Source organism: Thunnus maccoyii, chromosome 12 (genome assembly GCF_910596095.1).
Source record: "Thunnus maccoyii chromosome 12, fThuMac1.1, whole genome shotgun sequence".
In the NCBI taxonomy this organism is placed as follows: domain Eukaryota; kingdom Metazoa; phylum Chordata; class Actinopteri; order Scombriformes; family Scombridae; genus Thunnus; species Thunnus maccoyii.
In genome coordinates this window covers 32,077,580-32,089,100 of record NC_056544.1, presented here as the reverse complement: position 1 = coordinate 32,089,100, position 11,521 = coordinate 32,077,580, and the positions used below count along the sequence as shown (strand labels likewise).

The 11,521-nt window shown below is 42.2% G+C and overlaps 1 gene segment (V, D, J or C); it reads left to right on the top strand.

Annotated features, from left to right (window-relative positions):
- Positions 1-1,630: 1,630 nt before the first annotated feature.
- Positions 1,631-2,520, top strand: LOC121909139 (the record flags this gene model as incomplete). The annotated part of the segment is given in 2 exon segments: positions 1,631-1,917; positions 2,207-2,520. Coding segments are annotated over 2 exon segments (357 nt in total), but the record flags the coding sequence as incomplete, so codon positions are not given.
- Between the last annotated feature and the right edge of the window lie 9,001 nt (positions 2,521-11,521).

Here is an 11,521-nt window from a genome sequence, read left to right as displayed (position 1 = left end):
ATGCTGAGCTTTCCTTTCATTATCAGCTGACTTCAGTTGTACAATGATGTAACAATTTTGTCTCTACTGTAGGAGCATAACATCAGGTCCTTTGTGTTTTTGTAAACCCTGAAAAGGTGATCCATCCTTTAAATAATCACAGCTACATGTCTGGAACTCCCTGTATAAAGGGGTCACTAAAAAAACATTTCCCTCTTCCAGCTGATATAAAATCATGCTAACAGTCTGTTAACTGTGAGCAGGAATCTTTGGGAAACTCACAGTTTGGGTTGAACATCCGCCATAGGTGTCCTCTCTCTCTCTCTCTCTCTCTCTCTCTCTCTCTCTCTCTCTCTCTCTCTCTCTCTCTCTCTCTCTCTGCTGTTTATCCTTCAAACTGAAACTGGTTCACACAACCTGAAGGTTTTGGCCCAGAGGACAAATAAGACACATAATGATCACTGATTACTTTTATAAAAACATGAGGCAATTCTCTGCATGTTGACGGTGTTCCTCAGTGACGGCGTATAAATTCAATCTGTGTTTCTCTTGTTGAAGCAAATGTGTGATGTGGACGCTACAGACAATAAACTTTATCTCCAACAGGCAGAGTGACATTCAAGAGTTAACAGAATGATGCCATGATGGCTTCTTATCCATATTTTACATTTATTCTCATCATGCACAAAATATTAAATGGCTATACTCAAAGAAAACTAATATAATTTTTCCTCTGAGTGATTTATAATTTAATCAGATAGGTTTCCTCATAATTACTAAATATTTACTACCTCACACACCTATTTCCTTTATCTATTTAATCTCTAATGAAAACTGTCATTTAGTACAAGTCTCCTGACTGAACTGTTACTGAGGATGAAGTGATGATGTGAAAAATATATTTCTGTTATAAACTGAAATTATTTTAATGTAAAATCACTTTTTGTATCCAACATGAGTGAAACATGATTTATATGATGGTGACTGCAGCATCAGAGTTTCCAGAGTTGAAGGTAGAGGAAGAGTAACTGAGAGAAGTGAAAATACAGATCTAAGAGGAGACGGAGAGATTCAGGGAGGAGCTAAGCTGTTACTGAACTATAGAAGAGAGACGAACTTCCATATTCAGCAGAGTTCAATACACAAACCACAAACATTACCTTCAATCAACATGCTGGCATTGGACTATTATGTATTTTCTTTACTGTTTCTAGTCATTCTAACAGGTATGAAAGTTTCTGCATGAAAAAAATTCAATTCCACTTTTGTCTGAATGTGATTCCTTGATCGTGACTTTAACATGTTATAACAGAGTTATCTCTTCCTTTAGGTGTCAGCTGTGAAGAACTCACTCCAGTCAACAATGAAGAGAACAGTTTAGAAGGCAGCACTGTTACTCTGTCCTACAAATACTACAAAAGTATAACTAGTGCTGATGATTTCTTCTGGTATCAACAATATCCAGGAAAACCACCAGAATTTCTCCTGTACATCTCAGGATTGAACAGTACAAGACCAGCAGACTCTCTAAACAAAAGGTTCTCTACTAAACTGTCTGGAGAAAAACATGTTGATCTTCAGATCTCCTCTGCTGCAGTGACAGACTCTGCTCTGTACTACTGTGCTGTGAGGCCCACAGTGACAGCAAACCCACAGTCTCTGTACAAAAACACAAGCTGACACACTGACAAGCTGCTGGAAGCCTTTTTTCCACACTGTTGTACTGAACTTTTTACCTCCACTAGAGGGCCACATTATCAAGTAGGCGGTGCACTACTTCTGCACTGTGTTCAACCATTCTGTCAATAATAACTGCTGCTGTGAAGAGAACAATTCTCAGACTGAATGTTGAACATCAGATAGTTTCTCCTGTTGATTTAAACCTTGTTGTAGAGATGGAACATTGGCTGTGGATTATTCTTGCTGCTATTTTCTTTGGTAAGACAGAAAGCAGAATGTGTTTCCTTTCTCAACAGTTTTTAACACAGAACTGAGCTATAAGTGCTTTTAATGTCCATCATAAAGGAAACAGGTAATTTCTGCTGCCATTTATAACCTTTTTAGAAAAAAAGATGTAGTTCAGTCTGACAGACAGCAGTCAGTAAAAACAGACTATTCTAGATGTGTCAGTGTCTGCTAGGTAACTCTTTAAGCTGCTGATTGTTCTCCTTTAATCAATCATCTTTATTGATTCATCTCTTCCTCTGCATGTTCTGTTCTTCCCCAGAGTGTAAAGGACAAGACAGCGTGACCCAGCCAACAGGAGATGTCATTGCTGCTGAAGGAGACACAGTTACACTTGGTTGTACATTTGAGACCAGTGGAAGTCGCCCTTTGTTCTGGTACAAACAGGATGGAAACAACAGCCCCAAATTCATCCTGAGCCGAGTTAACCTGGATGAAGGGAACACACCAGATGAGTTTAAAGAAAGATTTTCATCTACACTGGATTCCAATTCAGTTCCTCTGAAGATCCAGAAGCTGCAGCTGTCTGACTCTGCTGTGTACTACTGTGCTCTGCAGCCCACAGTGACAGGAAACACCAAAACTCTGTACAAAAACCTTTGGAGCAAAGACAACAGAATACTCCACAACATCCACTAGAGGGAGTCACACACTGTTAAACTTCAGTGGTTTCTTATCAAACAGTCTAGATTCTTTTCCCTCATGAGACACAGTTGTGATGAAGAGTTTTACAAATGAATGTCATTTGACATATGAGTCTCCTCCTACTGACTGCTGAGGTGGCTGCATGGCAGAGAGCTGTTTGATTCCAGCTGTGAACATCAGACCAAACACAACTCACAAAACCACTCAACACTTATTCAAACTCAACATTCACTTACAGCATTTCACTTGTGTAACCATGGAAACACTGGCTGTCATTTTACTGTTTTCAGCTCTTGTAGGTACGTATGTTTTTGTCATTGTGTGATATTTTCCAAATGATGGATATTTGACTCTGGAACAGAACTTTAATACAACATGTTTCCTTCACTAGGTAACACCTTGGAAGATGATTTCTATAGAAATCAGTCAAATGAACAGTTGATCAGTTTGTGTCCACAGAGTAACACTGTACAGTTGACATTTTCCACTGTCTTCTCCTCTCAGCCTCATGAACAATGTTAGTCTAATGGCTTCATTTTCTCTACTTTTTCCAGGACTAATAGCTGGAGACACAATCTCTCCTGTAAAAGATGAAGTCAGTAGAAGAGAAGGAGAATCTGTCACACTCAAATGTACCTATGAGACAAGTGCAGGGGGTGCTTACCTTTACTGGTACAAACATCATTCTGACCTTCAGGCACCTCAGTTTATAAAACGTACATACCAAAGATCAGCTACATCAACTGAGCTGACCATACAGAGTCTAACCCTGGCAGACTCAGCTCTCTACTACTGTGCTGTAGACACACAGTGATAGAAAGTGTAGAAGAGGCTGTACAAAAACCTGAACACAGATATCTGACTACTCTTCAAAGAGGAGGGAAGTGGTATTCAAACCACAGCTTCATATCAGATGGATTCTGCTAATTCCTGTTTTATCAGAGTCACTGTGGTTACAGCTGCTAATGAAACACTGTGGGAGGATTCACATGAGCAGCAAATCCACATCAATGACAAACCAGCTGGATGATGCTTCAAACACAAGACACCATCAAACATAAAGTGACATAAAACTGTGTGTTGAACAAAAACCTGAAGTTACTCGTCGGGTTAAAAAGTGAATGTAATGAAAATATGAGAATGTTTGTTTCATACTGTCAGTTTTTATCATGAGCTGTTTCCATTAGACATTCAACAAGGGTGTCTGCTGCCTCCACTGTTTGAACTACGAGTGTGAATGAGATATGGTCACTGACTACTGAGCACGTGCAGGAATGCTATTCTGTTAACAGAGCTTCGCTAGCGTCTTGTGCTACATATCACTATCTATTAACATGGTACTACATTATGAATTTTTTGAAGAATTTCAGTACAAGTTACAGTACATTTCTCAAACAGGTTGTAGCCACTGTAGGTCTTTGGTTATTGGCCATGATTAATGCTTCTTAACTGTTTAAAGTTAACTAGTGTGCAGTGTCTGCTTAACAAACCTGATCTGGATCCAACTGTATGCAATCATTTCAGGTCTAGCTCAAAATGACCTTTTATTTCAAAAAATATTTTGAGTTGTTGGATGTTAGCTCAGACTTCGATACAGTGGATCACGGAGTCCTCAGTGACAGGCTACAACGGTGGGTTGGCCCATCTGTTTCTGATTTAAACTGGTTTATATCATATTTATCAAATAAACAATTATTTGTGATGGTTGGTAATGATATGTCTGATGCTGCTGTCTTGAGTTATGGAGTGCCTCAAGGGTCTGTTATTGGTCCTATCTTATTTTCTATTCATATACTACTGTTTTAACATATCTTTTCACTTTTATGCAGACGACAAACAGCTGTACATTTCCCTCAGATGTGGCAATTTCAGCAAACTGTCTGATTTAAAGGATTGCCTGGACTCTATGAGAAGCTGGATGTTTAAAAACTTCTTTAACTTTCTTATTCAGTGATGATACAACAGAGGTTTTGAGGCATTATTTAACTATATAACTAAATCTTTACTTCAAGATTCAAGATTTAGTTTATTGACATTTTCTTGTGTATTTGCATACACAAAAAACAAAATGCTGTTCCTCCCAGCTCACAGCAGTGCAACAACGACAGAGAGGATAAAGATATACTGTGTATGCAAAAATTCTATTTAAAAAAATGATGAAAACACATAAATCCCAAGAGAAAAAAACAAAAAAACGAACGAGCAGTTAGCAGCACAGTGTATTAAAGTGCATTTAGAGAGAAAAGTACATATCTCAATTGGATGTAGACAGCTCTTGCATGTCAACGACTGACCAGCACTGATGGGGGAGTTATATAATCCATTATGCTGTCCAGAGAACATTTGGCAACATGATTGTTGTTGCATGACCGGTATGTATAGGTTAGCAGTTAGCCTAGCTTGCACTCATCTGCACTTGCTTTGGGTCCACTGGGTGCAGCAGACCAAACGCCATCAGCTGATTTAACTCCCAGCCAGTATTTCTCAAAGCAAAAGTCTTTGTTACAAATGTCCAAAAAAACTGATATAGACATATTATAGACATATTTCCCCTACACTCCACAGGATGTCACAGATGTAGATGTAGACATGGACAACGATACTGCAAGTCGGAACTACGAGAGGCCGCTGCAAACGTTGGTTGTGCCACCATCACACCAGTTCATGGAGAGAGAGAATACCACCAACAAGGACCCCTTAATTTCTCTTCTTGTCTCTTTCTCTTCTTCACAAAATAACTCTTCTGTTAGCTTCCTCAGTGCAGTTTCTCCTTTGGAATGTAGGTAACAGTAGCAGGTAGCAGTTGACAGCTAGCTAGCTGTTTTGATTTAAAAATATATCTAAAGATGATATTTCCTCTACTGTTCATTAATTTTGTTACCTCTTCTGTAGAGTATCTTCTGAAGAGTATTTGAAGGTTATTTTGCAAAATGTCCCACTTTGTAGGTCCAAGTTTGAGATGTATTCAGGAGCCCATCTCTGGTGCAGCCACTCTCTGAGCTGTGAGAGCAGGGAGGAGGAGATTAAGGGAGGAGCAAAACTGTCACTGAAGTACAGAAAGACACAAACTTTCACTGTGGTGTTTCATACTAAACAACACAGACAGTTTCTCCTTATCTTCAAGATGGTGTCAATGCAATTAAGTCTGTTTTCAACTTTGTTTCTGATCACACTAACAGGTGGGTGACACACTTAATATTTACTTCTATTGATGTTTGATTGAAAACTGAGCATGAAGTTGTATGTATTCATGTTATGAGTCTTTGACAACAGAGTTATCTCTTCCTTTAGGTGTCAGCTGTCAAGAACTCACTCCAGTCAACAATGAAGAGAACAGTTTAGAAGGCAGCACTGTTACTCTGTCCTACAACTACCCCAAACAAGCTGATAGCTATGATAATTTCTTCTGGTATCGACAATATCCAGGAAAACCACCAGAGTTCCTCATGTACATCTCAGGACTGAACAAAGCAAGACCAGCAGATTCTCTGAAGTCAGAAACAAGATTCTTTACTGAACTGTTTGAAGACAAGCGTGGAGTCAAACTGCAGATCTCCTCTGCTGCAGTGTCTGACTCTGCTGTGTACTACTGTGCTCTGCGGCCCACAGTGACAGGAAACACCAAAACTCTGTACAAAAACCTTTGGAGCAAAGACAACAGAATACTCCACAACATCCACTAGAGGGAGTCATACACTGTTAAACTTTAAGGATATCAAACAACAAAATCTCTCTCTCTCTCTCTCTCTCTCTCTCTCTCTCTGAGTGCATGCTGGGAGTGAGCGTGGTGAGTGCGGTGGTGAGTTTGCGTTGTGAGTGACTGAGTTTTTCTATCTTTTTATGTGTATTTTCTTGTGTATGTAAAGTCACTGTGAATCGTGTTGTTTTGTGAGTCTTTCACTGTGTGTGGGTGAGGTTTGGGTGGTGTAGGTGGCGTCAGCTGCCAGCTTTGCTGGTCAGCATGACAGCAGGTGGAGGCTCCGGCTTGGAGAAGCTAACTCGCCGGCACGCCATTAAGTTGGCTCCGGCGGTTAGATGCAGTGTGGAGGAGTGTAGTCTGGCTGTTGGGGAGGTTGTTGGGTATGGCAGCATTAAATCTGCCTCCCAGATGAACAACTCTGTGGTTGTATTTCTGGACAGCGTGGACAAAGTAAACCGTGTGGTTGAGAGCGGCGTGGTTATTCAGGACACCTTCACTCCGGTGTTTTCGTTGGTGAACCCCGCTAAAAAAGTCATCATTTCAAATGTTCCACCTTTCATTAGAAATGAAGTGCTGGCGAAAGAGTTGTCCAGGCACGGGCAACTCATATCGCCCATAAAACTGATTCCTCTGGGCTGTAAATCCCCTCAGTTAAAACATGTCATGTCTTTCCGCAGACAAGTTTTCATGATTCTTAACAGAAATGAGGAAGACTTACACCTGACTTTCAAGTTCAAGGTAGATGACTTTGATTACACTTTACACGTAACAACTGATAATATGAAGTGCTTTGGTTGTGGTATGGAGGGGCACCTCGTTCGCTCATGCCCAGAGAGGGGAGGGGCGGCCGGTCCGGCACCTGGCGCGGAGCCGCCGGGGCCGCCGGTGCAGCCGGGTCCTTCTCCTGCTGCGGAGCCGCCTGGGTCGCCGGTCCGTGCTGCGTCGAGCGGGGCAGCGTCTCAAGATGAAAACATACAAGGTGATACAAGCATAAAGGAGACAGCTGACGGGGGGTCACCTGATTCACAAACCGATTTGGAAGCTGAGACAGGTGTCAAACAGGGAAATGATAGCAGGAATCAGGAGGAGGAAACTGTCAGGAAGGAAATGAGCAGGATGGGACAGACTGCTGCCAGGGTGGCAGAGTCTGTGCTAGAGGAGGAGGAGGAAGAGTGCATGGATGAGGATGTGGTGAAATCATCAGTGAAACGGAAGAACACAGAAACCAAACAAGTTGAAGGCAGAGTGAAAAAGGTGTCAAAGTCAGTGACAGAGTGTCCATCCTCTCAACCAGAGGAAAGGATCCACTCTGACTGTGAAAATGAGACCTCTGACAACTTAGAGAGTGGATATTCTTTCATTAGAATACAAAAGTTCTTACAGGACACAAAGGGGCTGAGACAAGTCAAGGTGGACAACTATTTTCCAGACTTGCAACTTTTTCTGGACTCAGTAAAAGTTTACATGAAAAACACAGAAGAGTTTGGGCAGCCTGTTTTCTCTGATCAAGAGATCTACAGACTGAAAAAAATAGTTCTGAGGGTGAAGACTCAAATACGCACTGATGAATAATATGTTTGTAAGTTTTCTATTTTGTGTGCTTTTATCCCACGTTTGGCCCATTTTGCACATGTGCACTTTAAATATTGGCACTTTAAATCTGAATGGAGCGAGGGATATCACCAAGAGAGCCTCTCTGTTTAGTCTGATTGGTATGAAACATTTGAATGTTACTTTTGTTCAGGAAACTCACAGTACTGAAGAAATTGCTGCTGAATGGAGGAGAGAGTGGGCGGGGGAGGTTTTTCTCAGTCATAAGAGCAGCATGAGTGGTGGGGTTGGAATTTTATTTAACCAAAATTTTAATCCCATTAACATTGATGTTGAGGAAGTTGTGGCAGGAAGAATTTTAAAAGTAAGAGCTGATTTTCGAAAAGTTAAAATGGTATTTATCAACCTTTACGCACCAACTGTAGGGTCTGAAAGACTTGACTTTTATGACGTTTTAAGTGATGTAATTAAAAAATGTAATTCTGATGAGTTTCTGTTCCTTGGAGGGGATTTTAACTGTACGGAAAACCCAAAAATGGACAGGAACCATCCAGAGCCACACGTGGCTTCTAAAAATTGCATTTTAAAGTTAAGTGAAGCTCATGAGCTGAGTGACGTGTGGAGAGTTTTTCATAAAAGCCACCGTCAGTACACCTGGGTCCACACTAAGGACAACCTTTTGTCCATGGCCAGGCTCGATAGGTTTTATTGCTTTAAACATCACTTAAATGTTTTTAGAAGTTCTTTTATAAGTCCAGTTGGTTTTTCCAACCACTCTTTGGTTCAGTGTTCTGTTTTTATCAAGCAGATACAATCTGGCAGTGCTTATTGGCATTTTAACACATCGCTTTTATCAGATGGAAATTTTAAAGATGTTTTTAATTTCTTTTGGAAAAATTTTAGTGAAACAAAATCCCTCTACAGCTCCTTGCAACAATGGTGGGATATTGGGAAAAGTCAGATCCAGAAACTATGTCTACAGTACACTTTCAATGTCTCCAAAAACATGGCCAGGTCTATAAGAGCTCTGGAGAGAGAGGTGGTGGAGTTGCAGGCTTTTGCAGACTCCACAGGAGAAAGAGGACACATTGAGAACCTCAAGACTAAAAGGTCTGTCTTGGCTGACTTGCTGGGTACCTCTGCAAGGGGCGCTGTGGTGCGCAGTAGGTTTCAAAATGTGGCTTTGATGGACGCTCCCTCTCACTTTTTCTTTGGGTTGGAGTGGAAAAATGGGCAGAGGAGGCAGATGATGTCACTACGCTCACATACTGGGCAGCTGCTGCAGGAGTCGGCTGACATTCGCAGGTTTGCAGCAAGTTTTTATGGTGACTTGTTCAGGTCGGAGTACACAGAGAATCCGGAGGTGTCTCATTTCTTCTATGCAGATCTGCCAAAGGTCTCGGAGGACGCCAACGCAGAGCTGGGGAATGAGATATCTTCTGAAGAACTGTATGCTGCACTGCAGGGTTTGCGGGGTGGAACATCCCCGGGCATTGATGGTCTCACTGCCGACTTCTATAAGACTTTCTGGTCGGTGCTTGGTGGGGACCTCCTGATGGTCCTCAATGACAGTGTGAAGAAGGGCCGGTTGCCTCAAAGTTGCAGAAGAGCAGTCCTGACTCTCCTCCCTAAAAAAGGAGAGTTACAGGATATTAAAAACTGGCGTCCTGTTTCTCTCCTCTGCACCGACTATAAGCTTCTGTCCAAGGTTCTGGCCAACAGGATGAGGAAGGTGATGGAGCAGGTCATTCATGTGGATCAGACCTACTGTGTACCTGGCAGGTTGGTAACAGACAACATAGCATTAATTAGAGATGTTGTGGACCTCTCCAGTTCTTTGGGGTTAGATCTTGGGCTGATATCCATAGATCAACAAAAGGCTTTTGACCGGGTTGAACATATGTACCTGTGGCAAACACTCAGAGCTTTTGGTTTCAATCCAGGTCTGATAGCCCAGATCCAGGCTTTGTATGGAGACATTGAAAGTGTACTTAAAATAAATGGTGGTTTAAGTGCTCCTTTTAAGGTGGGGAGGGGGGTTAGACAAGGTTGCCCCCTCTCAGGCATGTTGTACTCATTGGCCTTAGAGCCTTTTTTACATAAACTAAGAACACGACTCTCTGGTTTTAATCTCCCTGGTTCCAACTCTGTTGTTAAGCTTTCTGCCTATGCTGATGATGTCATAGTGCTGGTCCAAAAACAGAGTGACATTGACTCTTTAGCTGACAGTGTGGAAAACTTTGGTCTGATCTCTTCTTCAAAAGTTAATTGGGAAAAAAGTGAAGCTCTGATGGTAGGTGATGGTTTAAAGCAGCTCAGCTTACCTGGGAGGCTCACCTGGAAAAAAGGAGGCATCAAATACCTCGGGGTATACCTCGGAGATCCCACCACTGTCTCTAAGAACTGGGAAAATGTCTTAGAGAAAGCTGAAGGCAAACTGAAAAAAATGGAAGTGGATTTTACCAAAGTTATCTTTTAGAGGTCGTGTTCTGGTTATTAATAATTTGATTGCTTCTATGTTGTGGCACCGTTTGTACTCTGTTGATCCTCCAGCTAACCTTCTGTCAAACATCCAGAGGGTGATCGTGGACTTTTTCTGGGATCATCTCCACTGGATCCCACAGAGTGTCTTGTTCTTAGCTAAAGACGACGGAGGACAAGGACTGATTCACCTGGCCAGTAGGGGTGCTGTTTTCCGCCTCCAGCACATTCAGAGACTGCTGACCGGCCCTGCTGATCTGGTGTGGAGGCCTGTGGCTCGGGCGATCCTGGGCCAAGGTGGAGGTCAAGGACTGACTGAGAATTTGTTTTTAATGGATCTACAGAACCGCAGACTGAGTGGGCTTTCTGATTTTTATCAGGGGCTGTTCAAGGTGTGGGGCATGTTTAAGAAGCACAGGCTGCTGAGTGAAAGCTCATTGTACTGGATTTTAAAGGAACCTGTCGTCTATGGGCTACGTTTTAAAACACTCTGTGGACTGGGAACCTCAATGATGGAGAGGTTTGTCTCCTCCGAAGTCGTCACACTGGGTCAGCTGGTGAGACTGTGTGGACCTAAGCTAGAGATGGTTTCTGCTCTGGCTTCTCAGCTAGGAGTATTTTCAGAGAGACTCCTAACCAACCAGCTCAGAGTGTGGAGAGACCAGCTCTCACAGACTGAACAGAACCTCCTGGTCTCATACTGCCAGGGCTCTGTTTTACCCACCGACTCTGATCCTTTTCCAGCAATCACACTGACTCCTGATTTTAAAGACTGTTCTGGTGTTTTGTTGAACTGTACTGTACCTGGAGGTGCAAACTTGAATGTTTTAACTGGAAAAATGATGTACCAGCTGTTGGTAAAGATGGTGAACAAAGCCAAGTTGGGGGGGCGTGCTGACACACCATGGAGGTCTCACCTGGGTCTGAGTGCTGAGGTGAGGCCTCAATGGAGAGCACTTTATAAAAACCCGTTAACCAGGAAGGTGGGAGACTTACAGTGGAGGGTTTTACATGGCGTCCTGCCTGTAAATGCTTTTATATCTGTTTTAAATCCAAGTGTTTCTGAGTGTTGTCCTTTCTGTCCTCAGAGAGAAACTGTTTTTCACTGTTTTTTGGGATGTGTGAGGTTAACTCCTCTGTTTTTGTTTTTGGAGAGGCTCTTTGGTGAGTTTGGGGAATTTTTCTCCAAACAGGTTTTCA